At 32.2% G+C, this 26,625-nt stretch overlaps 13 protein-coding genes across 13 annotated transcripts; 5 read left to right on the top strand and 8 right to left on the bottom strand.

Annotated features, from left to right (window-relative positions):
* Window positions 1-181: 181 nt before the first annotated feature.
* On the bottom strand, window positions 182-1,651 carry LDB17 (Ldb17p; the record flags this gene model as incomplete). Its single annotated transcript, XM_041548310.1, has 1 exon — window positions 182-1,651. One exon carries the CDS (start codon window positions 1,649-1,651, stop codon window positions 182-184), a length of 1,470 nt encoding a protein of 489 aa, XP_041404244.1.
* A 693-nt stretch (window positions 1,652-2,344) lies between these two features.
* RPN5 (proteasome regulatory particle lid subunit RPN5) lies at window positions 2,345-3,679 on the bottom strand (the record flags this gene model as incomplete). Its single annotated transcript, XM_041548309.1, has 1 exon — window positions 2,345-3,679. The coding sequence occupies one exon, from the start codon at window positions 3,677-3,679 to the stop codon at window positions 2,345-2,347; it is 1,335 nt and encodes a 444-aa protein (XP_041404243.1).
* Window positions 3,680-4,212: 533 nt separating this feature from the next.
* On the top strand, window positions 4,213-6,639 carry NOP14 (snoRNA-binding rRNA-processing protein NOP14; the record flags this gene model as incomplete). Its single annotated transcript, XM_041548308.1, has 1 exon — window positions 4,213-6,639. The coding sequence occupies one exon, from the start codon at window positions 4,213-4,215 to the stop codon at window positions 6,637-6,639; it is 2,427 nt and encodes an 808-aa protein (XP_041404242.1).
* Window positions 6,640-6,999: 360 nt separating this feature from the next.
* ATG9 (autophagy protein ATG9) lies at window positions 7,000-9,777 on the bottom strand (the record flags this gene model as incomplete). The annotated part of the gene is made up of 1 exon (XM_041548307.1): window positions 7,000-9,777. The coding sequence occupies one exon, from the start codon at window positions 9,775-9,777 to the stop codon at window positions 7,000-7,002; it is 2,778 nt and encodes a 925-aa protein (XP_041404241.1).
* A 465-nt stretch (window positions 9,778-10,242) lies between these two features.
* RPC53 (DNA-directed RNA polymerase III subunit C53) lies at window positions 10,243-11,556 on the bottom strand (the record flags this gene model as incomplete). The annotated part of the gene is made up of 1 exon (XM_041548306.1): window positions 10,243-11,556. The coding sequence occupies one exon, from the start codon at window positions 11,554-11,556 to the stop codon at window positions 10,243-10,245; it is 1,314 nt and encodes a 437-aa protein (XP_041404240.1).
* Window positions 11,557-12,032: 476 nt separating this feature from the next.
* Window positions 12,033-13,835, top strand: SAS10 (rRNA-processing protein SAS10; the record flags this gene model as incomplete). Its single annotated transcript, XM_041548305.1, has 1 exon — window positions 12,033-13,835. One exon carries the CDS (start codon window positions 12,033-12,035, stop codon window positions 13,833-13,835), a length of 1,803 nt encoding a protein of 600 aa, XP_041404239.1.
* A 132-nt stretch (window positions 13,836-13,967) lies between these two features.
* On the bottom strand, window positions 13,968-16,577 carry MSH5 (MutS family protein MSH5; the record flags this gene model as incomplete). The annotated part of the gene is made up of 1 exon (XM_041548304.1): window positions 13,968-16,577. The coding sequence occupies one exon, from the start codon at window positions 16,575-16,577 to the stop codon at window positions 13,968-13,970; it is 2,610 nt and encodes an 869-aa protein (XP_041404238.1).
* A 470-nt stretch (window positions 16,578-17,047) lies between these two features.
* On the bottom strand, window positions 17,048-18,619 carry CLB3 (B-type cyclin CLB3; the record flags this gene model as incomplete). Its single annotated transcript, XM_041548303.1, has 1 exon — window positions 17,048-18,619. One exon carries the CDS (start codon window positions 18,617-18,619, stop codon window positions 17,048-17,050), a length of 1,572 nt encoding a protein of 523 aa, XP_041404237.1.
* A 733-nt stretch (window positions 18,620-19,352) lies between these two features.
* On the bottom strand, window positions 19,353-20,870 carry CMR1 (Cmr1p; the record flags this gene model as incomplete). Its single annotated transcript, XM_041548302.1, has 1 exon — window positions 19,353-20,870. The coding sequence occupies one exon, from the start codon at window positions 20,868-20,870 to the stop codon at window positions 19,353-19,355; it is 1,518 nt and encodes a 505-aa protein (XP_041404236.1).
* A 115-nt stretch (window positions 20,871-20,985) lies between these two features.
* DMO2 (Dmo2p) lies at window positions 20,986-21,285 on the top strand (the record flags this gene model as incomplete). The annotated part of the gene is made up of 1 exon (XM_041548301.1): window positions 20,986-21,285. The coding sequence occupies one exon, from the start codon at window positions 20,986-20,988 to the stop codon at window positions 21,283-21,285; it is 300 nt and encodes a 99-aa protein (XP_041404235.1).
* Window positions 21,286-21,588: 303 nt separating this feature from the next.
* STE7 (mitogen-activated protein kinase kinase STE7) lies at window positions 21,589-23,406 on the bottom strand (the record flags this gene model as incomplete). Its single annotated transcript, XM_041548300.1, has 1 exon — window positions 21,589-23,406. One exon carries the CDS (start codon window positions 23,404-23,406, stop codon window positions 21,589-21,591), a length of 1,818 nt encoding a protein of 605 aa, XP_041404234.1.
* A 968-nt stretch (window positions 23,407-24,374) lies between these two features.
* On the top strand, window positions 24,375-25,901 carry DHH1 (DExD/H-box ATP-dependent RNA helicase DHH1; the record flags this gene model as incomplete). The annotated part of the gene is made up of 1 exon (XM_041548299.1): window positions 24,375-25,901. The coding sequence occupies one exon, from the start codon at window positions 24,375-24,377 to the stop codon at window positions 25,899-25,901; it is 1,527 nt and encodes a 508-aa protein (XP_041404233.1).
* Window positions 25,902-26,323: 422 nt separating this feature from the next.
* On the top strand, window positions 26,324-26,569 carry MHF2 (Mhf2p; the record flags this gene model as incomplete). The annotated part of the gene is made up of 1 exon (XM_041548298.1): window positions 26,324-26,569. One exon carries the CDS (start codon window positions 26,324-26,326, stop codon window positions 26,567-26,569), a length of 246 nt encoding a protein of 81 aa, XP_041404232.1.
* Between the last annotated feature and the right edge of the window lie 56 nt (window positions 26,570-26,625).

The raw sequence follows: 26,625 nt of genomic DNA, 5'->3' as shown, positions 1-26,625 counted from the left end.
TTCTTGTTCACCATGCAATGTTACGTTGGTAGAAGAAGTTTAATTTACCAGAAATGATTACTTTTCATTTATTAATTTATATAATTGCTTTTAAGCTTGTGTATATAATTTTTGAAAATGTGCTTTCGAGACAATTAAATTAAATCCATATATATTATTCATTAAAACATCAACATTAAATTCATTCTACAGAACGAATACCCATCAGATAATCATTAACATTAGCACGATTTGGTGCCACGCTCTTCCTTGTCGGAGGTAATGGAGGTGGAGGCCTCGATTTTCTTTTACCTAAAGATTCAATAGATATGATACTATCATTTGTTGAAACGTTATATAATCCCTTTTCTCTTTCGTTATTGTTGATAAATGTCATACCATTGATACTAATACTAGATGACCTACTGGTGACACTAGGGTCACTATCACTTTGAGGTAAAGGTTGTAACCACTCAACTTCATTTAATATCTTAAATACTAATTTCACAGTAATTTTTTGTTCGTCACTGATATCGTCACTAGTACAAAAACTGTCATAATTCGAAAGATATTGTAATAATTCAGTTAAATCATCCTTCCTATAGTGCGTCTTTGATAATTCTGTATTTTTGATAAGTGGAAGCAGCACACGTAGAAAAGTATTTCGTAAACTTTCTTGATTTTCTGATATATTTTGTAATTCTCTAAGTAAAACATCAACGAATACATTTAAATCATTCATGTAGAAAAAATTCATTGCAATATTATCCTTTGTAGTAGTAAGGACCAAATATATGATTTTACACATCATTATTTGTAAAGATGAGTCTGATGATCTATTAAATTTCAGTAATAACAACTCAACGAAAGATTTGGATACCGATTCATTCAGAACGTATTTAAAAACTTTATTTTCAATCTTATAGTCCTTTGCAAACATAATATATTGCTCATTTAATGCTAACAGTACTTTAAATTCGGAAGTACTGAATAAATCCGATGTTGTATCTGATCTTACAGAATGCATTAGAAAATGAACGAAGAAATCGTCCACTATTTGAATATCTGATATTGTACTTTTACAATATTTAAAGATTTGATACAATAAATCCATCAAAACTGTGGATATTTGTTTCATCTCATCAATAATTTTGAAATCTAAATCGGTCAATTCTCCTTCTTTATTATCTTTATGACGTGGATAGCTATTCTCTAAACTATACTTTTCTAAATAAGCAAATTGTGTGTAAAGAGTATTGTAAAAGACAGCAAACCCTTGATATTCTATCATCATGTCTAAAGAATACAGATTTCTTTTTGCTTCAAATAATAATATGTAAGATATGAAAAATTTCATACTCATATCTAGGAGATCGATGTTTAATAATGATAACAGTTTGCTTAAACAAAATTTTATATTATCAGAAAATACGAGAGACTCCACTAGCGTTAATGCCATTCTATAAAGGTCTCTATCTGTATTAATGTATTCTTTATAAGAATCTGTAGCAAATTTTAAGTATTTCACTAAGTTCGAATTAATGACTGCTGGTCTATCAGCATTATATTTCTCATTATCCAATTGAAGAATCTCATCCATGCACTTCCAAAACTCTGCGCTCTCCTCATTTGAATATTCGTTTACTTTAGGAGTAGCAGGATCTAAAATCATTCCAGCTTGGTTTTAAACGAATATGTATTTAACTATATGGGATAATGAAAAGAGTAGTGCAATTTTGTAAAAAAAACTCTAACAACGAATAAATAAGGGAAAGATGTAAGAGCAAGCTTTCAGGGAGCAATGCTGTATGACTAGTCTGGATAGTCCAAGAATTAAATGTCCCAGAAATGAACTTAGTGATTTATAAAACTTTGAAAAGTGTTTCAGTTGTACGTTTATTTGGACGTCGAGAACCCTTTGAGTTAAACTTTATCTGTTTATCATGCGACGTCAGAATGCTTACAGTTTAGTTTCATGCCAAAATAGAAAAGACAAGCTAAAATAGGATATAATGATTTCATTAACGAAGATAATTTTTTGGCAGTGTATCTCCGTGCAACAAACTAGAAAAGCAAAAAACCAGAGGTTATAAATAAAGAAAACAAAAACAAGGAAGGATGAGCAATGCAACTACTTTAAACTCCCAATGTTTTAATAAACACCTCAATAGAAGTTGTGAATGAGTGAAAAAACACTTCTAAATTCCCTATTGCAGTTATTCTTAGATATTTCGTTAGTAAAGTAAATTACAAAAGTTTATCCTCTTTATGAGAATGTAGTACAACAACAATAACCGAGAGCTACTTATACATGACAATAAAAAATACTTTAATATATACATACAGACATACCTAAATTCTTTATTTATTTAGCCTTTAGACCGTGCATAATTTCTTCTTTGGTTATTAAATGACCAATAGTTTCAATATTCTCAAGTAATTCATCGATATTTCTAGACCAGTCGTTTAATAATTCGCTGGACTCTTTTGGTCTTTGGAAATTAACAATCTTAGCAGGCCTATTCACTTTAGCGTATATGATACCTTGATTAACAAGATTACTAATATAGGTCTCAGTTTGTGACTCAGATAAATCTAATAATTCATTTAATCTAGCAAGTGTAATTCTAGAGTAGTATTCCGATATAACTCTCAAGTTATGTTCGATGACTCTCTTCTGTAATTCTTCCCAGTGGTCAGGATGTTCCTCTGTGAATACCACATCGTCCTTAGTTAGAACAGGCTCATATGTCTTTTTCACTATCGGCCATCTCATCAACTCTTGTGTAGTAAACAATTGGATTAGAGACTCTTGGGCTTCTAATTTCTTTAAATTATTATCCTGTTGTATTTTATGAACTAGATCATTTTGTAGATTACCATATGGTGCTAAAACTAAGAAATAAATGATATGAGCTAAAGCATACTTCCATTTAGATTCTTCCTTTTGCACAGAATTAGTATTATAAACCTCTTGATAATATTGGGCAATGTCTAAATATTCTTTCTTATGTAAACCAATCTTAATCAACAATTCATAGTATGATAATTTCAAAGTTTCGTATTTTGGATTATTCAAAGTCTTCTTTAATATCTTTCTCGATAAGACGGTTGCTTGAGAGAAATCATTAGTCAATATACATAATTCCATTTGTTCCAATATAAATTCTATCTTCTCATACATATCCATTGAACCGTAAGTTTCAACTTGTAATTCACACAGGATTTCACAAGCTTCCTTTAATTTCTTTTGATCTACTTTTATTTGACACAATTCCTTTGTGACTCTAGCTCTCTCTACTTCTACAAAAATTTTATTTTCGGTGACGGTTCTTATAGTCTCAATTGCTTTAATTCTTATATCTAATTCCATTTTAGTGTCAGATTTTAGATATTCCATAATCTTTTGAACCATATATTGAATAGAAAGTTTCAATTGACCATGTTTCTTAGATAAAAGGACCAATTGTTCATCTAATTCATCCCATCTTCCCTTGGTGGCTAACACATCAACAATCTTCGCTAGAACTTCCTTTGAAGAGGATAAATCTGCAGCTTGCCTAACTTTCTTTTCCCATACAGATAACTGTTCTAATGCAGCAACATAATCATTCAAAGCAAGAGAGTCAATCTTAGGAAACTCTTGTTTCAAAATCTCAGAGTAATCCTTCTCTGCTTTAGCTGGTGCGTCTCTTGACATAGTAATCGTAAAAATAACTTTTTGCTCTATTAAAGTGCACGTCTGTGTAGATCAGCAAATATAACGACTTCGTTGTTGTTTTTAAACCTATAAACTAGATAATTCACTAATGTTTTCCTTTATAACTTATATCAGTTTCCTAAATTTTGCCACCCAAAGAAAGCCTTTATGGTATAATTCAAGTATCACTCTCTCGGTCTCTGGCAATTCATTTTTGATAAACCCTAATCCGCTTGAGTTTTCCTTGCCATATTATCATCTTAGACGAGATGCCCTAGTTTGTAGCCCTCTTTTTCTCAAAGTTGAAAAATTTTAAAGTAATTTCTGTGAACCCAGAACGGCATCTCATCTCATCTCATCTATTGAGCTTGGAACGAACTTTGAATAGCAACTTGTCGTAACATTATCAAATATGATTTGGTTTAAATACTAATTATCGTTATATAATTTGTTGCATCTCTAGTTCTTGATCTTTTAAAATTATATATAGATATAAATAAAATAAAGACTACTTTCAGTACAGTATATTTACGATGGCTGGTTCACAACTGAAGAAACTGAAAGCTACTTTAAAAGAGCATGGCCTAACAGGTCAAGCTAATATTAAAAAGAATAAAAAGAATACTAAAAGAAAGGCTACAGAATATGACCGTGAGGAGAAAGTCAGAGTTATCAACAAGATCAGAGAACAATTTAACCCATTTGAGGTTAAGGCTACCAGAGATAAAAGAAATGAGAAATCCAAAGATAAGAATAATACTTCTAATAGAGTGGCTGTTGGGAAACCAGGTATTTCTAAACAGATTGGTGAGGAACAAAGAAAACAATCGTATGAAGCAAGAAAATTAATTCAAAATAAACGTGGTGGTTTAGTGGATAGACGTTTTGGTGAAAGAGATAAGAATCTGACCGAAGAAGAAAAGATGTTGGAACGTTTCACTAGAGAAAGACAAAGCCAGTCTAAGAAAAAACAAAATTTATATAATTTAGAAGATGATGAGAACGTCTATGGTGATGATGATGACATAAATCCTTTCGATATCACGTTGACCCATGGTGGTGTTGCATTGGCTACTGAGACTGGCTTTTTGGATGAAGATAATGGCCTTCCATTAAACAAAAGAGCTGGTTTATATGATGATTCGGCCGATGGCAGTGCGTTAGGTCAATCAGGACCTGCTAGAAAGAAGACCAAAACTGAAGTCATGAAGGAAGTTATCGCCAAGTCTAAGCATTACAAACAAGAGAGACAAAAAACTCAAGCTGCTTTAGAGGACAAGATTGATGACTTAGATGAGAATTTCGATGACATTATGTCAGCCTTAATGCCTACTCAAACCAAGCCAAAGTCTATTCAACCAAAGAGTAATATTGATATAGAATATGATACTAAGTTTAGAGAATTGAATTCTGATCAAAGAGCAGTACCTTCAGATAGAACTAAGACAGAAGAAGAATTGAAGAATGAGGCAGAGGAGAAAAAGAAGAAATTAGAACAACAAAGATTGGACCGTATGAAAGGTATGGTTGAAAATGAAGATGGTGAAGAACACGGTGTCGAGGATTTAGATGATGGTTTCTGGTCAAATGACGATGAAAATGAAAATATGGAAGATGAACTAGCTAATTCAGATGATGATGTTAATTTTGATACTGATAAGAATGAAACTGATGCAGATGAAAATGATAGAATTACAAAAAAAGTTCAATCCTTCAATTGTCCAACAACACATGACGAATTATTAAACGTGTTGGAATCATACTCCTTCAAGGAACATCCTATTGTAATTAAGAAAATAATCAAATTGTATCAACCAAAACTAGCTGAAGGTAATAAAGAAAGACTTGGTAAACTGACCGGAATTTTGCTGAGACACATAATGTTTATCGCTGGACAGGACTATTCTTCTTTTATCAAGGATTTTGAAGCTGTCACTAATTCGTTGGTTGCAATCTTAAAAACTTTATCTGAAAAATACAACCAAAGTCTCTCCGAAGAAGCTAGAAATATCTTAATTGAAATTCAAGAAAGATTTAAACTACATCATTTTGCAGGTTTATCTAATAGTGACTTGATCTTTTTCATAATAACTGGTACGATATTTTCAACTTCGGATATGTATCATTTAGTTGCAACTCCAAGTGCTTTACTTATTAGCGAAATCCTAGAGCAAATGAAGTACAACACTGTTGATAAAGTAGCTTATGGTGCTATTCTTGCTCAAATATCTTTGAAATATCAAAGAATTTCTAAACGTTTTGTACCTGAACTATTATACTTCTTCGAGAAATCTTTGTCAGCCTGTCTGGATTCGAAAACGATGAAAATAGAAAATGGGTTGACATTTTCCAAAGATGACAAACATATCTTAAAACTACACATTATCTCTCATGGCAATGATACTAAAGATACAAAATTTCAAAAAACATTAATATTGAATTTGCTAAATTCCTTAGAAACTGCAATTTCAACTATCTGGAAAGAGCTATCTGCATTCCCTGAGATTTGTATACCGATTAAAAATGTTCTACAAAGTCTTTTAACAAGGTTCCCGAGTCTGAATATAACATCTCAATTGATAGAGAAAATCGAGAGATTGATGAAATTCAATGAGCATGTACCACTTACAATGCAAAATCATAAACCAATGGCTATCCCATCACATGCACCTAAATTTGAAGAAAACTTCAACCCTAATAAGAAATCTTATGATCCAGATGTGAGAAGAAACGAGATTAATAAGATGAAAGCTCAACTAAAGAAGGAGCGTAAGTTTACTATGAAGGAACTACGTAAGGATACTAGGTTCGAGGCAAGACAAAGAATTGATGAAAAGAAGAAGGATGCGGAACAGTACCACGCAAAGATGGCCCATATTTACAATACTATTAGTACCGAAGAGGGTGCCGAAAAGAACAAATACGAAAGAGAGAGAAAGCTACGCTCTGGTAAAAAATAGGATGATCCATCATATGCATTTAATAAACATTCATTCACACATAGATTTTTGTACTTTATTTAATATAAACAAAATAGCAATTTTTAAAGAATAGAATCGTACATGTTGAATGCATAATAAGATTGATTAGATTTCAAATTTAACATTGGAACATCCTCATTAACAAATTTTTGATAAACGATATGAACAAATACCACAATTTTTCCGGTGTAATGAATTTACTTTAAAATATTTTAGTTTTATTTAGCAGAAAATGATATATATATATTTGTATTTTATGAGTTTCTTCATAGCAATTTGTTGGAATGAAGCTATAGCAAAAATCCTGGATGGTACAGAGAAAATCTCTTCCATCTCGAATTATCTTCCAATATCCGACTTCTTGTAATAATCTTTTACCAATTTGAAAACTCCAGTTGATTTATCCATTTCTACATTATTATTTTGATCATTTGGATTCCCAGGTATTATGAAAGAATCCAGAGTCGAGTCAATTGTGTCTGAATTATCCCTCATTTTAGCAAATTTACGTGATTGCTGCGTGCCCAATGGATGTGTGTTTCTACTTATGGTAAATAATTCTGGATTTTGTCCAGGTTTGAATTGCTTCTTCCAAGAATAATCGTCATTTGGAATATTCTTTGGAATATTCTTTCCCACCCTTTTGTTCGGAAGCTGGTATTTACCAGTAATGTTTTCTACATTTTCGTAATCGTCGATAAAATACATGTAAGATTGCATCATTTTATTGAGTGCAGGTGCATTAACTTCATCTTCATCAGAAAGTGAATGCAAAGAATTTGAAATATCACCTTTTCCCAAGTTTTGTCCTTTAAATTTAGTGCTTTTCGTTTGAAAGTCAATATTATCTCGACCCTGGACTCCAAACATTGCATATTTGCTAACATAACCTAAACCATCAATATAAACTGATGATTCCCTAAAAAAATCCACAATTTTTTCTGCTGATTGTGGTAATGCAAACCAAAGAATAAAGGGTGTCAATATCATACTTGTCAATTCTCCTAATAAAATCAGAATCCGCAAAGAATAGAGATTGCAAAACTCTTGTTTCACATACTCGGTATGATATCTGTCTTTCCAATCATCAGGATTATAATGTGTATATTGAGCTAACTCCATTAATGTTTCCTCAGGATCAAATACGTTGTATTCGTTCGATACGGCGCTATTTGAAACTGACCATATAGTACCAAGAATGGTTATATAGAAAATTACAGTTCTATCCTTAGTAATTTCAAAATTTAGAAAGTTTTCGGAATCAAATATAGTCAATAAAGCCAGTATTGCGGCAAAGGAACCAGAAATAAATGCTATGAATTTCATAATTATGTTAGTCTTTTCTCTAGGAAATTGTTCGACGTATTTGTTACTTAATTTCCTACTCAAGCCCAGCCTTTTCTTAAAGAGATGATACAATTCATTATACTCTCTGAATTTCCATTCAGCCATTGGCGTATATTGGCGGGTCCCCATGGAACCAGGTGAGTTTTTATATTCGTTGAAGTACCTAAAGAAATACAGCAGGACGAAATATGCCACCAAAAAGGGTGAAAGTAAGATATTCAAGAACCCTGCAAGCATAAACCTCTTTTGTAATTCTTCTACCATATAATCTCTCTGCGAAGGCTTGAGGAAACCTTGCTTAATGAATCCAGCATCATTAAATGCAAACCCAATCACACAAAGATTGATATTCCATTCCAAGGTCTTTGTTAAAGCACCTGTATCAAATGGAAGATACGGTAAAGAAAAATTCAGTACATCGCTGTTAAATAAAGCAATTAAGTAATTTTCTTTCCTCATTATTCTATTAGCTACTTCGTGTGCATCAATCCTGTTCTTTGCCTTTACTTCTACGACATTTGCCGTTAATGCATTTTGATCTTTAAGGAATACTAATTGTTTTATAACACTCTGCCATGGAATTGTTTGCAACTCATCATCAGATATATCTAATAGATATGTGTAAAAATTACGCATTTCTTTCAGTTTCTTAAAATCAAAGTATAATTGGAATACTTTTAGAACAACAAACCCATAAAATATCCATAAAAGAAACTTTACAAACCCAGTAATTCGTGTTTTGTAGCACTGCGATACAATAACGTCACTAAGCTTCTGTGAACCAGACAACCCATTATAATCAATACAATAACCAAGGTATGTGGACACCCACACCACAAATAAAAGAGTTAACAAATTCAATATTTTTTGAAGAAATATACAAGTAAATCCATTTTCTAAGTAATAATTATAGACGTCCTGTAGGAAAACATCTAAGTTTTCAACATTAGCCCATTTCCAAAGAGCTGCTTCTGTGGGACTTAGATTATCTACTCTATAAAGACTTTTTTTGTTTAACATGGATATGTTTGGAAATATTGTAGGCCTTCTAGTTGTATTTCTTTTTTTTCTATCATTATCATCTACCAAAAAACTTTTCATCATATTAACACCATTCTTTTTGGATTTCATTTGAAAGATACTAGGCTTGAACCTACTTCGTTTATCAGATTTGGACGACACCTTATAAGAGAATGGAATACCTTTATTTGTGTCGTTAACTGATGTGTGATTAGTATTCAAAGTATCCAAAGTGTTCTGATCTTTATTATCTTCTAATTGAGAAATTTTCTTATTAGATTGTTCATCTTTTGGTATATTGAATAAGGGCATATCCTCGTCTGCACTCTCATTATCAAACGCTCTTGAGTTTTCAGATACTTCCTCATCCGAAGATAGTTGCCCTATCTTCTGTATCGATTCAACCCTCGTACTAGCATTTATATTATCATGATTTGGTAAATATGAAGAGGCTAAATTCACATCACTCATATCGGTAGGTTCTGCTATTGAAGATGATTCATACTTGGCATTATCTTCATCCTGTGAACTTGATTCCTGGTCAGATTCAGGAATTCGTTGTTCTTCGTCACTTAAATGAGGCCTACCACTACTTGTACTACCAATGGGTATGTCTCCAGTCAAAGGATACATGTTCATTTCTTCATCTTGTATAGAGTGTGTAACATCGCCAGATTGTAATCCAAATATTCTAGATAGAAAGGCATTCTGTCCTGGAGTTTGTGAATTATAATTTTCATTTTGACTCATTATTATATATTCATATATATATTTCTTATGATCTAATATAATATATAATACCTATATTCTCTATGTGATCAGATATACGATAGTTGTGTCAACATCTCTTCGATACTACCAAATCTTGTATATCTATATACTATATGTGCATTCAAGATGCGGTCCCCTTAAGGTTTCCTTCGATGAAAACTCCTCATGTTTAAGCGCACAATGGACAACTTTAATGATTTTGTTGCGGTGACAAACAAATACATAAAGGAATAAAATGAACTTATTGTACAAAGACAAAATATGCAGTATATGAAGATGAAGAGTGACGGACGAGGTCGAGGTCGAGGTACGCTTTATTTCTGGAAATATTGGATAACATAACTTTATATGTGTTGTATATTAAAATAATGTACAATAGAAATGCGTGCTTTATTACATATAGTTCTGCATAGATATGTCGTTATGTATATTCTGTTCTTATTTTCATACGTCAAACGAAGGGGTTACCATGACCTTCCCTTCTACCCTTCCGAGCAATTCAACACCCGGTGCATCTGGATCTTCATTTAATGCAATGACATCTTGTAAGAAAGTAGCTTCCGAAGCCTTACTGGTTTCCATAATGGCATTACCAATTCTAATGGATATTTTACCAGATTTATGAATTCTGATCGCACCAACATTACCTGTCAATTCTTCCTGTGGAACATGATCTTTCTTTTTAGTTGTCTTTTTAGTCTTCTTCTTTGGTTTTTTATTTGCTTCTACGTTTTCTTCTGTTATCTTTTCAGATACACTCTCATTATTTGCAGGATCAACATCCATAGTAACATCTGCATCTTCTTTCTTTGTTGTAACTTCGTTGAACGTTGGTAATTTATAAGGCATTTGAAATAGCAAAAATCTATCATTCTTTTTACTTAGCTTATCCAGTTTCTTTAATATACTGATATGATCCTTTATTAACATAGCTTGTTCATGTTTAATTTCTTCTTCATCAATGGCATGTGAATCTGGATCAATTTGTAGGTTCTCTAATTCATTTTGCAATTCTACTTCTTTATTTTTCAAAACATCATGTAGAGACGCAGATTCTTCTGACTTCAAAATACCTACAGCAGGTGTAGGTTCACGTGTGGTACTTTCAGTTATAGATTCATCAATCTTTTGTTCTACTACATCAACATCTTCATGTCTGATACGAAGCGGTCTCACGGGGAATAATTCTTCTATTCTTCTTCTTTGAACTGCATCGTCTTCCATATCCAGTTCTTCTTCTTCAATATCACTATCATCTTGTTTAAAATTGGCAGTAGTATATTCTCTACCCATATTAAATTTAGCTTGGTTGACATTATCTTCAGATTCACCATTTTCAATAATATTTAATTTTTCTTTTGTATCTGAATCATAATCATCATCTGAATCACCAGTATGGTTCTCTATGCTTTGCAACCCCTTTCTCACCAACGATTTATCACCACCTTCTACTTTAACTATCCCACGTCTCGTATCAGTTCTACCACCGTCAGTGAAATTACCAGCTGCCAATGGGCCAGTTGAGATCACATGTGTATTGTTCAGATACCTAGGGACTCTATTCTTTTGACCCATCGGCATTGGTTTCTTAGATTTCTTTTGGTCCACCTTAGATTTCAAATCCTCATCCTTCTGAATCTTTAATGCCGATGCGTCTCTTTCTTCTTTCGATCTTCTGGCAACAGCTTTTGGCTTGAACTTTAAACCACTCTTCCCTCCAGCAGAATCTCTCAATGATGGTAAACGACCTGAACTCATATTTCTCCTTGTACTGCCTTATCTATCTGTATCCTTAACACACTCACCTCCTTACGAATTCAACGATTCCAAGCGTCTTTCATATTCCCATTATAATAATCATCATCAACCTCATCAACTTTTAAGATGAGGTTGATCTTTCTCATCTGTTATTGATTTCCCATATTGGTTCCTTCCCATAATAAGAAATTTACAAAAAAATGAACGGCACAGGATTGATCTCAAACCGAAAATTTTTCGTTTGTTCCCGCTCCGATGAAAAATTTATTCTCTGGTCAGCACTGAAATTTATTAACCAAAAATTATCGATGCAGTTAAGAAACGGTAACAGTGAAAAGAATATAAGCTCATCTCATCTCATCTCATTTTCGTTATAATTGTTATAATTAGTTATATATTGAGACATAAGGAGAAATCGTAGACAATACAGTGATTACGTCTAGCAGAACTCACGACAAGTTTATAATTCCCAAGATATGTCATCTAGAGATACCGATGAGTACGGTTTAAATGAAGTCGACGACTTTGCTGCTAAGAAAGAACAAGTTCTTTTGGATAACTCCTCTTTGAAGAATAGAAGAAGATATGGTGCAAGTGATGATGATGCAGAAGATGATGAAGAGGAAGTTATGTCTATGACCGATGACTCTAACGACGATGAAGAAGAAGAAGAAGAAGAAGAAGAAGAAGAAGAAGAAGAGCTGGATGGTGAGAAGGCATATAGACAAGTTTTTGGTAGAAAACTGGATGTTTCTGAACCTAATGTTGAAGATGAAGCAACAGCAATGCTAGATAATGAGCATGCATGGGGTACAACTAAGAATGAATACTATGGTGCAGACGAAATGGAGGATGACGAGGATGCAAAAGAGATTGAAAAAGAAGCTCTTCGTCAACAAAAGAAACATCTTCAAGCTCTTAATATGGATGATTATTTAGACGACGAATTGGACGAAGAATGGACAAAAGATGCTAAAGAATTTGATATTTCTGAATTTCAAAGTTCTATAAAACAGACGAACAATAATGTATCTACTAAGGATATAGCTTCTATGGATTCCGAGGCTAAAGCTGAATATATAAAAACCATGTTCCCTGAATATATTCCTCTTTCTAAAGAATTGACACTGTTATCCGATTTATTGAGCACCATGAAATCAGAACAAAATTCAGAATCAAACAAATTAAAATTCTTCGCATTGTCCTCATATCTTGCAACCATTGCTTCGTATTTCGGTGTTTTATTCCATGAGTTGAAAACAAATGAAGACTTCGTATCAATGAGGGATCATCCTGTAATGGAGGCTATCCTGACATCAAAGGAAGTTTGGAGACAAGCAGATGAATTACCGGATAGTGATGATCTGGATCAAACGGAACAAGTAGATTCAGACTATAAATCCATAGATGATGACAATATTGAAGAACTAGACCAAGATATGCTAAGTAATATTCCAGTCGCTCAAGATGATGTTGAACACGGTATTATTTCAGGTTCTGAAGACGGTGCTAACGATGAAGATAGTGAGGATGAAGCTGATCTAGACGATTTCGAAGAATACGTTATCCAATCTCGTATTCCCAAGGATAAAAATAATTCAAATAAAACAAGTGAAGAAAAAGCAGATGATTTCTTAGAATCTGAAATGAATGAAGTTGATGCCCAAGAGAAGAAGAATCGTAGAAGGACGTTACGTTTCTATACCTCCAAGATTGATCAACAATCAAACAAAAAAACTGATAGATTAGGTGGTGACGAAGATATTCCATACAAGGAAAGATTATTCGAAAGACAACAAAGGCTTATGGAAGAGGCTCGTAAACGTGGTTTAAATGATAAAAATGGTGCTAATCTGGATGACAATGATTATGATTCTCAGGAAGAAGCCGTTGCTAAATCTGTTAATGATGACAGTACGATCAACTATTACAAACAAATCCAAAAAGAAAGAGAACTGAGAAAGAGTGATCGTAAGGGTGCTCATAAAACTGCTGTAATAGCAGCTAGGGAAGGTAAATTGGCAGAAGCTATTGAAGCAGTTGGAGAAAATGGTAAACGTGCCATTAATTATCAAATTCTTAAGAATAAAGGTCTTACACCAAAGAGAAAGAAGGACAACAGAAACTCTCGTGTTAAGAAGAGAAAGAAGTACGAACAAGCTAAAAAGAAACTTAAGTCCGTGCGTGCCGTATACTCTGGTGGTCAATCGGGTGTGTATGAAGGTGAAAAGACTGGTATTAAGAAGAATTTGATAAGGTCTGTCAAATTCAAGAACTAGATATAATTACATTTTATAGAGATAGCGAGTATATGACTGACCTGTTTTTTATTTCTCAATTTGATGCCCTCTATATAAACCATATAACTCAAAATAATAATATGCATGTTTACTACTATTGTAATATTTAGGTTACTGTATCTGAAAGGTATCTCTTTGAATTTTATGGCCCTTTAATATGGCACTTAATTTTTTCTGTAAGTAGTATTCGGAAGTGGTAAACTCCAGGTCTAAATCCCATGCAAGAAATTCTTTGATAATTGTTTGATCTTTATCAAATGCCTTAACTTCTTCATCTAATAGTTTACTGCATTGCTGTGTAATGTTTTCACCGTTCTTCATAATTTTACTCAGTTCAGAGGCTCTCTTAATAATCGTTTCTTTCATTCCACAGACTTTTGCACAAAGTATTCCAAGAGAGTCTGTAGATAGGCCAGAAACTATACTATACAAAAATATGTTGCTATTGCTCTGTGGACTAAATGCATAATCCTTATCAATTGTGTCTTGCATCTCATTACTAATAAATACTTCAGTCTGTAAAAATTGGATACCAGGAATGTCTGTGGACAGCACGTCCTTCTGAAACAATTCTGAAAAATGAGTACAAGCAACTACCCTTGGACAAGTGTTACTTTCAGAAAAATATTTAATAATTGAACCAAATAGAGCTGGCCCATCGATGGAATCGGTTCCCTTCCCAAATTCATCAACAAGTAATAACGATCTTTCAGTACAAAATGACATGCAGGAGCTCATTTGCATTGTGTCACTTTCGAAAGAACTCCTATTGACAACCAAACTCTCTTTAGAATTGATCCTGGTAAATATTCTATCTGTAATACCAATATTGGCATGATTTGCAGGAACAAAACTACCGATCTGAGCCAAATAGACTATAATTCCTATTTGAGTTAAGAATACGGTCTTCCCAGACCCATTTGCACCTGTCAATAATATAATCCTTTGATTTCCGTCATTTTGCCAACGAATATTTTTAAATTTTCCTCCGATCAATTCTAGAGAATTTGGGATGTATGTTTGGACTATTGATTCGTATAGTGGATGTCTACCTTGGGTGATATTTATGCAACAATTGTCTTCTGTCAGTAAGGGTTCCGTATAGGAAAATAATTGTGCAATTGTTGCAAACGAAGATAAAATATCCAGCTCTGCTAACTTTCGGTGAAAATATAATACTTCTTTCTTATAACCTAAAACAAAGTCCTGGAGTTCGTGAATAATTTCTACTTTGAGATCTAAAATGAATGAGTAAATATCTCCATAAGATTCATCCAATTCCGTTGTAAAGGGTGTTGTAAAATAGAGCGTTGTAGATGTTTCAAATGAGAAATTCCATTTAAATTTGGTTGGTAGTACATCTTGGAAAGGGAAAGTTTTTGATATAGATGCCAGGTAACCCATCTGAGGAATGTATATTATATTTAACAGTCTTCCTGACATATCGCTTTTTTTGTGACATATTTCGGAGAGATAATTTTTTACGTTTTGTTCTTCTTTGAAAGCAGTCTCTTCTAATATTAATTCAATATCGTGAAACTCCTGGTGATATTTATCAAGGTTGACATCGAGACCTTGAATTAGGACTATATTTTTTGTTTCCAACATTTCTTCAATATTGATGATAGATTCAATTTTAAGTTTCATAGTCCTTATCTCTTTAATATTTGTTGTGAGTAAAATTTGGGATATAGCATTCGACGAATCAATATTCTCTAAAGAAAAAGTGGAGAGGAGATAGAATATTTCAATTCCTTTGGTTAAAAAATCATATAAATATGCCCATGTTCTATAAGAAGCATTACCATCTTGAAGTGCATTAAACACACTGTACATATTATGACTCTTTCTCAACTTTAATTTTAAATCCTCATATAATATTGAGTTGGTTGGCTGGAGAAATAATTTTACTATGTCCGATCTTGCCTTTATATCGCTGATCTTAGTTAAGGGGAAAAGCAACCAATTTTTTAATATTGTTGTTGCTAAACTTGAATTTGTTCTATTAAAAAGTTGGAAAATACTGAAGCTTCCATTTTCTATCATTTTATCTTGACCATATTTAGTTGAAGGCATAATATTTAATGCAGCGATGGTATCAGAATCTAAAAGCATTCTGTCACATAAAGAAAGGACCTCTACATACTGAATCATATTATTTTGCATCATATTAGATGTATTAATCCAAGTTCGTGATGAATTTATATTATCTTCATCATTAGAATTGTTTAATAAATAATTTAAAATGGCATTCACTGTTGATATGGTTACTATTAAAGTTTCATCACTGTTTTGTAACAATTTTAACAGAGAACCGCCATCTGCATTTAGATTCAAACCTCCAAAATTCAAGCTTTGTTTTATATTAAAATTTTCGTTCGGTTGTAACTCCAACTTGCAATTAAACTTCTGACACTCTCTTTCAATAAACTCCAGATTATCGGGATTCACTCTACTAGATATAATACAGGTTGTAGGCCTATGCTGAATAAAAAACGACTCCACAAGGTTATTTATTTCATCAACAAACCTATAATTTGAGATACCTCCAGTTGCTTGTTCTATATAATTACCTGCTACAGAAAGTTGGTAATCATGATCCAACACTTTTAAAATTTTGTCAGTGCAATCCAAAAGAGAACAACCGAGTTTCTTCCCTCGAACATCAAGAGTAAACAGGATTCCTTCTTCAAAACTAGTATCTGATGGTTGTGTATCCATTGTAGCTATACACTTGTTTATGGTTTTGTTTCTTTTCAAGAATAAACCTTAACGAAATTGTATAGAAATAATTAGCCGCTGATCAGTCCTTTATATTCTTTTTTACTATGAAAAATAATCTTGTATTTCTTCCAATTAAACAAAAAAAGAGATAAAGCGTAAAAATTTTAAAAAGAATGATAATTGTCATAAAAATTTGTGATGTATGTGTATATATTTAATATATAAGAACAGTTTACTATTATACAATTTCAATATAATAGTAGTATAATGCAATTGACTAATTGAACATAGAAATGAAAAATGACACAAGAGTTTTGTGAGTGAGAATGAAAATTCTAAAAGGGGGAAAATGAGAAATGAACAATGCTTATTATGAATAATGAGTGATATACGGAATATAAGGTTTGATGAAATGATGTGTGACTTAAATGGATATGATAATATTTTCTTAAGAATAATATCTTTGACTATAATCGATCACTTCCACTTTCTTCATTTTTATCATCATCATCACCATCACCATAAGTACTAGATGAATCATGTTGAACTTTTTTCTCTGCAGAGCCTATCCATCTGGCTACCAATTGTGCAGAATTATGTTGACGAGAATTTGAATATTTTTTCAAAATTGCTTTGTGGCAATGCGATGCATCTCTACAATTTTCTAAGATTATCGTAGCTAATGGTAGAATTTGTTCCTGTGTATAACCTGCATAAAAAGTATGTTTCAATGACCACGAATTGTAACCTAAGATAACTTTACTTAGGAAATATGCAGCGGCAGCCAACCAACTCGGAGGGATAGATATTAAACGAGGATCCATAATGGTTGATTCTAATAAATATTTTGCTAATGTTCTTATTTCATATTCGTAATCATCAGCTTTGCTAATTCTTCGTAGAAATGACATAGGGCCAGGCCAACCGATTTCGAATTCTAATGAATCAATTATAAATCTTTCTGCTTCAATAATTTCTTCTTTTGTATTTGCATCATTTAACATGTATAGAATATCCTTTAACGATGGACAATTTATCTCTTCATATTTAGCAGCAATAAATAAAGCTGCCGCACCGACTAATTGAAATTTGTTTAACATGACACTTTTCTTCGATAAAAACCTATCAATTAGATTAACAGTTAAATATAATGTTTCAGGTAATAGTTGAAACCTATTATGAACTTCAACTATCCAATCCAATAAGATTCTTCTATATGACCATCTTAATTCTTTTTGATAATGCATATAATTTGGATTTGGTTTATATTCCATCTCCAATTTTCTTAAATAATCAAATATTCCATCTGTTAACTCAGCAACCATAACTACATCATATGTATCCTCATCCATTAAATCAAGAGTATCACGGTAATATGTATTATGAGCTTCATCTAGTATCATATTAATTTCATTAGTAAATTTTAATTCCAACGGTATTATCATATGATCATTATTATCATCAGATTCGATAGCCGAATATTCATTTGTTTGTTGTTCGTCTTCTAGATTATTTTCATCCTCATCTTCAACAATATCATTCGATTCCGTCGAAAGAGGATTATATTTTTGATCAGACCCATTTTCATTAGTTTCTAATACTATTGGAGAATTACTATTTCTAACTTCTTTAAAATTGTTATTATATTTTTGTTGTTCTTTTAAACTGTGATTGCTCCAAACATCCACAGAATTAGTTGTCGAAGATGATGAGTGTGACGAACCTCCATCAGACTTTAATGTTGAATTTGAAGGAACACTATTTAATTTATTGTTTACCTGAGATGTGACGTCACTCAACACAGATCGATGTTGTTGAAATTGAGTCGAATTTTGTAATTGTTTGTTAATTAATGTATTCTTGACAGATACATTAGCCGAATTACTTGTATGTAAACCTTTATAAATGGATTGATAATTATAAGGTATTATATTCTCTTTATCAATAGTGGTTTCATCAACTGGGAATTGTTCATATTTCTCAGTAAAGACAGACTGATTGTTCTCATTACTACCTAATGGTTGCTTAGATTGATACATCATATTACTCTAACTCTTTCTTAAAAACAGCACCTAAAAAAGAAAAATAGAGAGAAAGAAATACTTTTATGAATGTAATTGTTTTTTTACCTTTCTAATTATTTTGCTAACCTATGTTCTTCTCCAAATAATAAATGGTTTCCTAACTTCAATGAATTCTTAGTTTAAAAACAATAAACAGCACTTCGAATATCCAAAATAACTACTTATATTTTTCCCAACGTTTAAAATTAAATCCAAAACCTATTATTAAAATTGTAGCGTTTTTGATCTAGTTTATATTTATTGACGTTAGCTCTTGTTTGTACCATCTCTCTTTTTCTCTCTCTCTCTTTGTTTGTTTTTGTTTACAATAAATTTTTGTATTTTCATTCTGGGGGGGGCAGGGGGAGAACAGGCCAAACAACAACAACAACAACAAAGAAACGAAGAAGCACAGAAACTTGGGCACAGAACAATTGACCGACGGAAAAACACAACAAAGCGACGGTGATCTCTGCCCCTCTATCTCTCTGTTTGTTCCATTAACTATACGGAACTGAATGGGGTTCTGATAAGATGTGGTAGCAGTTGACTTGATCCAGTAGAGATAAAATAAACCAATTTTATCATAAACCATAATGGTGAGAAAGTTGGGGTAGAATTTGACTTTTAAATGGTTTCAATATTTAATATTTATACACACACACACTCTCTCTCTCTTATTTACATTACAATAGTTCACAGGTCTCCTCTATACTTCTTCCTCCTTCTTGATGGCTGGTTCGGAGAATAGGAAGACTTTACCACTGGAGTTCCCACCAACGATGGTGTCAAGAGTTGGATGCCAACTGATCACAGCTGGAACTGTAGGGGTGGCCATATGAGCTAATTGCTGACCTTCACTTGTATACACATCAACGGCTCTACTCATATTTGCAATGGCAAAAATGTTCTTGTTCGCCTTGAACCTTGCCTTTAAGATACTTGTCCATCTACCAGTTTGACAATTATGTTTCATAGTCAATTTTGGTTGTAAATCTTCAGTTAAAGAAGACTCTTTAACATCAAATAATCTGATTGTATCATCGTATCCATTACAGACTAAAGTTTCATCCGTTGGAGAATACGACACACCAGAGATGCTCAATCTTGAATCATATGTAGCAACAATATCATGACTTGGATAATCTTCATACTGAGACCAATCTGGCTTATCTACCAATTTTCTGATATCCCATAATTTCATGGTTCTATCCAAAGAACCTGTTGCAATTTGATTAGTGTTTTTAGGATTGATTGCCATTGAACCTATTTTCTTGTCGGCTAACCTTTTCAGTTTTAAAGATTGTTTCTTCAAATCCTCTCTCATATCACATAAAGCAAATTCCCCCGATAATGTAGTCAAATATAATACATTTGGATCACTATAACTGAATTGACAATCACTGACACCCAAAAAATCATCATATGGATCCTTAATTTGTAACAATTCATCACTCTTTTGGTTATTTAAATCAAGTGACCTAATAAACCCATCATAAGATGCAAGAATCAATTTTTCCATCTTTGTTGGGAAACAATCTATTCTACTCACATTTTTACTAAATAATTGAAAACGAAAAATATCTTCATCTTCTTCTGGTTCCAATTCTTTACTGATATCTTTATTCCAAAGACCAACATTACCTGAAATATCACCTGCTATCATAACAAATTTTTCCTTGGAAGGATGGATAAAAAGACTAGATATTCTCTCATAGATGACTTTATCTTGCCACATTTCCATCTTATCAAATATTTTAACTTCTTCTTTGACATCAGACGATTGTGTCTGGACATTACGTAGCTCATTAAAGAAATCACCACTAGACACTTTCAAATTTGCCATCTTACTCATTTGTTCTTCATCTTTAACTAAATCAGAAAGTTTAAGGTCACCAAGAATCTTAACATCCTCTACTTCTGGCTTAACACTGATATTATCCAAGGATGTAGGTAATTCTGGTGATGGTTCTGCAGTTTGACCTTGTAATCTACGCGATCTTCTTGTTGGTAATCGTTCTGGTTTTAATTCTTCGAGCTTCCTTCTCTTGGCACTCTTGATCTTAGAACCGTTACTCTTCCTTTCATGAATCTTAACATCTTTTGGCTTGATTGAATTGGATAATTTTGACAAATTTAATTTTTGTAAGAGTTCATTATTTCTCTTTATATTTTCCAATCTCTTTTTTTGAAAATTCGTTAATTTATTATCACTATCACTGCTCATTATAAGAAGTCCTATTCGAAAAAACAAAAACAATAATTATATAATCACCTAGTCTCTAATCCATATAGGTATATCCAATGTATCTCAGAAACTACTTATCAGTTTAATTGAAACTATGAGTAATATCGCCAATGTTTTTAATCCTCAACAAGAATCAAAACCAATCGAAGATTGTTTGAGTTGTGATATTTTCAACTCAATTTTTCTTCTTGGTACAGGTGGATATTTAGTAAGTGGTAAAGCGATAGTCAAGGATAAAAAGGTGTTGCTAAAAGATTTCAACGAAAAGAATCCAGCCTGGTGGAGGAATGGTATAAGAGGCCTTGGTGGGTTTCTCATTGCTTATGGTGTGTATAGAAGCTTTGACACGTACGGTTCTTGGAAAACCTCCCAAGAAAAGAAACTGTCTAATTAGACATTGATCATATACATATACAAGATATGATATAATGCATCGTGTTGTTTTCTGTAAATAATATGCACACACATATGTACATATATATATATATATATATATATATTATCATTATTGTTATTATCGTTAATCAATGGAATATTATTCTCTCTTCTAAATTGTCTATTATATATTATATAAAGCACATTATACTAATGGAAGGCATCATAATTACAAGATAAATGCGACTACATCAATACAAGTTTAGTATTATAATACGTTAAGATACAAAAAGCAAAACAAAACGAAGACATACTATATTTCTTACGATACTTGTTGTAGTTTCAATTTTTCAAACTTAGCCCTCTCTACCATATCACGTCGTATCTGCTTATCAACTTTAGCCTTATACTTAATTTTCCTACACCATCTTTTAAACTCAATATCGTATTTTTCATTCAATTCACCATCTATATTATTATTGAAATGAGTGATAAATTCATGTTGAAGCAATTCATTAATCGAACCTCTATCTTTAGCCTCTTTTACACAACATCTATCAACAAAATCCTTTAAACTACGTGAAAATGTCTCCTCATTTGGCAATGTTGGAGCTGGTTCATTAACAATTCGTTGTAATAAATCTAATATCCCACGAGGGGTATCATTATGACCCCCTAATGGGAAATCACCTGTAATTAATTCAATAACCATTAAACCTAATGACCATACATCCCCCTTCACAGAATAACCATTTCCTTGTATTCTCTCTGGTGACATATAGGTTGATGTGCCGACAAATGTATCTGCTACAGAATTAATCAATTTTTTTGATACACCAAAATCACAAATCTTGACAGAACCTTTTCCATTTACCAAGACATTAGATGGTTTAATATCCCTATGAATAATCTTATAATAGGTATAAAGATAATTTAAACCTGATAATACAGCAAATGATATTTTGGACATTACCGATGGTATATTAAACCATGTTGTGCGCGGTTTAAAGAGAGGATTTTGTTGTTGATCTCTCTTGACAAAATTTTTAAATACACGTAATATTTTATCCAACGAACCACAATCCATGTATTCCATTAAAATAATGATGTCATAATTGACAGATTGTTTTAAATAAGCTCCATAGAAAGTGATAATGTTAGGATGAGGTTGAATGTTTTTCATAATTTGCAATTCACTTAATAATTGTTTATTAATAATATCATTATTTTTCTCAATTGGAATTACTTTTTTAGAGATTATCGTCGATGTTGGTACATGCAAGACTTTCAATACAGTTCCTGAGTTACCAGAACCTATTTTTCCTAATTGTACTAAATCTTGTAATTGATATTGACTAGCTTTTCTATGTTTAGGAACTTGTGTTCTTGTAATATTAGGCATAGCTGACATTGTTTTTAAAGGTGTACTATCATCATTATTTCCTTGTGTCATTTTCTTATTTTTATTATCATTACAGTGTGTAACATTACTACTGCGATTATCAATATTGTTAATAACATTATCACGATTATATTTCGGAGAACCTTGTGGAGATCTATTATTATTATAATTATTTGATCTAATATGCTGCTGCTGCTGTTGCGATCTCGCAATAATATGAGATATTAAAGAAGATGAATTTTTATCGGTGTTTGCAGGCAAACTTAAAGTAGTAGATTGTATACTTGATTGATTTGTACCATTATCATTCAACGATAAAGATGAAACTCCCGATTGTAAAGTATCATTAATTGACTTCTGTTGAATAATAACTTTATGATCATTACCATTAGGAACATTGTTTGGAACCATACCATTACCACCTCTAAAATTATTATTTGAATTCAATGTCAATTTCTTCTTTATTCCCCTCTTCGCATATAATCCACCACTATTCATATTAAGTTTCAAGTTATTCGACATAGCCGATATATTTATATCATTATTACTTTGTGTTCTTGCACCCGATTCTGTCATCATTTGCGAAGATTCCTTCTCATCAGTAGTGGATCCTTCCAATTTCAAATGTTTTAGATTCTTTCTAACCAGACTAGTACCTTGAAATTTCGTTGGTTCATTCTCACTTACATATTTCTCCTCTGACGTCATCGCCGTCGTCTTCATCATATTATTTTTCATCATTATGATACTAATTAACGAAATCCAGAAAATAAAGTCTACCCCTTTTAAATTATCTCGACCATGTCAAGTCATTACAACCCTTTTCATCCTATTCCATACCTTTTAATATATATCTGTCAACATCATTATCTAATCATTAAACGTTAATCAGATCTGAAACATTATTCCAAACCTCTAAGTTTATTTCCGAACAGGGTGTTACCCTCTCACATGGAAAAAAGTTTTATCAAATTTATTCGTTCATTTTTCCCAATCAATGCGCTTTCTCTCTTTATGGCGGCAGTAATGGCGATGGTGGTTCGTCTCATTCTCCGTATATTTTATAGCCGGGTGGACCTGTGCATACTGAATTTTTATGGCGGCGACTCGCAGAAAATTTTTATTTCTATTTTCAACGTGGAGGGAGGAAAAAATTGGCAACTAACAACTCAATTTTGTTTTTAGTTATAATACATTTTGGAAAGGATTAGGGAAAGTGGGAAGATATTTTATAATCAGGCTCTCTTTATAATGTATATTCTTAGTTATATATATACTTGTTTAAATAGTAATATCAACAACCTTAAGAACAAAGTATACTAATTATAATCGTTTTGTTTTGTTTGTGTAAGAAAAAGACTAATAGATATACATCCATTTACAACTTTTTTTTTTTGACGAACATAAAACAAGAAACCCCATTAATTTTCGTTTACATTAAAGAAGATACAAAATCATTTCCATTAGGATTCTTATTTTTTATTAATTTTAATAAATCCTTAATTTGAATATTTGATATAGATATATTTTCCCTTTTTTTTTCCCTTTCTTTCTAATTAAGTTAATTGAAACAAAAACTTGTCTTTTGATCAATATCATATTGTATTAGTAAATATTCCGAATTTTTCAATAAATTCATTAACTAATACTATTCTCACAATTCATAAAGTAAGATTGCGACGAAAAATCACTAGAATTAAAATAAAATGACTTCAACTAATACTGAGAACGAAGATTGGAAAGCCCAATTAAATATCCCACAGAGAGATACTAGACCTCAAACTGAGGATGTTCTTGGTACGAAAGGTAACACTTTTGAAGACTTCGGTCTAAAGAGAGAACTTTTGATGGGTATCTTTGAAGCGGGGTTTGAAAAACCTTCCCCAATTCAAGAAGAATCTATCCCTGTGGCAATTACCGGTAGAGATATCTTAGCAAGAGCTAAAAATGGTACAGGTAAGACTGCAGCTTTCGTGATCCCAACTTTAGAACAAATTAAACCAAAGATTAATAAAATCCAAGCATTGATCATGGTTCCAACAAGAGAATTGGCTTTACAAACTTCTCAAGTCGTAAGAACTTTGGGGAAACATTGTAATATATCATGTATGGTCACTACAGGTGGTACCAATCTAAGAGATGATATCTTAAGATTAAATGACGCAGTCCATGTTCTTGTTGGTACTCCAGGGAGAATATTGGATTTGGCCTCTAGAAAGATTGCAGATTTATCTAATTGTTCTTTGTTTGTTATGGATGAAGCCGATAAAATGCTTTCTCGTGATTTCAAAACAATTATTGAACAAATCTTAATCTTTTTACCAAAAAATCATCAATCTTTATTATTTTCTGCAACTTTCCCTCTGTCAGTTAAAGAATTTATGGTTAAACATTTAAATAAACCATATGAAATCAATTTAATGGAAGAATTGACCTTAAAAGGTATTACTCAATACTATGCATTTGTTGAAGAAAGACAGAAACTACATTGTTTAAATACATTGTTTTCAAAGTTACAAATCAATCAAGCTATTATCTTTTGTAACTCAACTAATAGAGTTGAATTACTAGCTAAAAAAATTACTGATTTAGGCTACTCATGTTATTACTCACATGCAAGAATGAAACAACAAGAAAGAAATAAAGTTTTCCACGAATTCCGTCAAGGTAAAGTTAGAACTTTGGTATGTTCAGATTTATTGACTAGAGGTATTGACATTCAAGCTGTTAATGTTGTCATTAATTTCGACTTCCCAAAGACAGCAGAAACTTATTTACATAGAATCGGTAGATCCGGTAGATTTGGCCATCTAGGTTTAGCCATCAACTTAATTAATTGGAATGATAGATTCAATTTATACAAGATTGAACAAGAACTAGGAACTGAAATTGCTGCAATCCCAGCCACTATTGACAAATCCTTGTATGTGGCAGAAAATAGCGACAATGTCCCAATCCCTGTACCAATAGAGCAACAAAGCTTCCACAACAACAATAATGCTAATAACAATATAGTTATTCCACCTCAGCAACAACATTTTGCACAATTTAACAACGGCCAATTACCACCACAACATTATCCACAGCAACAGCAACAGCAACAGCAACAACAACAGGGTATACCTCCACAACAATTCCAACCACAATTCCATGCACAACAGTATCAACCTCAAATGCAAATGCAAATGCAGAATCAAGGTAATTATCCTCCAGAAGCAGGTCATCAATATTAATCCTTTCCGGTATTTTTTTTCACTTCTTTTGCGACACGAATAATGAAATTATTCCATTGGGATGGTTCGAAAATATTAAAGAATATTCATGAGGAAAATATATACACAAGTGATGTACTGTTTTGTTTATAAGTTTTTTTTCCTTTTTTTTTTACTATAAATTTCTGTACGTTACATAACTAAGAATATCATTAACTAATGATTTCAATTTATATTAATTATGATATGTAAATAAAAGTTTAATATGATATTTGATATAAATGTGTGACCATTATTTTTATAAAGACCGCGCCTAAAATGGTTATGTTCGGGAAATTTTATAATTAATATCAGATCGTGTCGTAGTTTGACTAATAAAAAGAGAGTTTCACAAACAGAACACAGACAAACATATAATCAAGAAGTAACAAAGTGAAAGAGCTATGGACGAAAAGGCGACAATACCCAGAGAGACGATTTCTCGATTGGTTAAACATTATTTGGTGGATAAACAACTAACTGTAACTCCTGAGGTCATTGAAGGTATCAGCAAATATCTTGAATCATTCGTTCAGGAGGCGACCCTAAGATCCATCGAAAATCATGAACTTAATGGTCACAATCAAGAGTTAGTACTTGAATATGATGACCTCGAAAAAATAATCGGACTTCTCATGTTGGATATGTAATGAGATATATGAAACATTTGTATAATATATATATAAATATTATTAATTAATAATTA

The sequence above is a fragment of the Maudiozyma barnettii genome (genome assembly GCF_903064755.1).
Source record: "Maudiozyma barnettii strain CLIB 1767 genome assembly, contig: KABA2_01, whole genome shotgun sequence".
Taxonomy (NCBI): Eukaryota; Fungi; Ascomycota; class Saccharomycetes; order Saccharomycetales; family Saccharomycetaceae; genus Maudiozyma; species Maudiozyma barnettii.
This window is presented reverse-complemented; position numbering and strand designations above follow the sequence as displayed.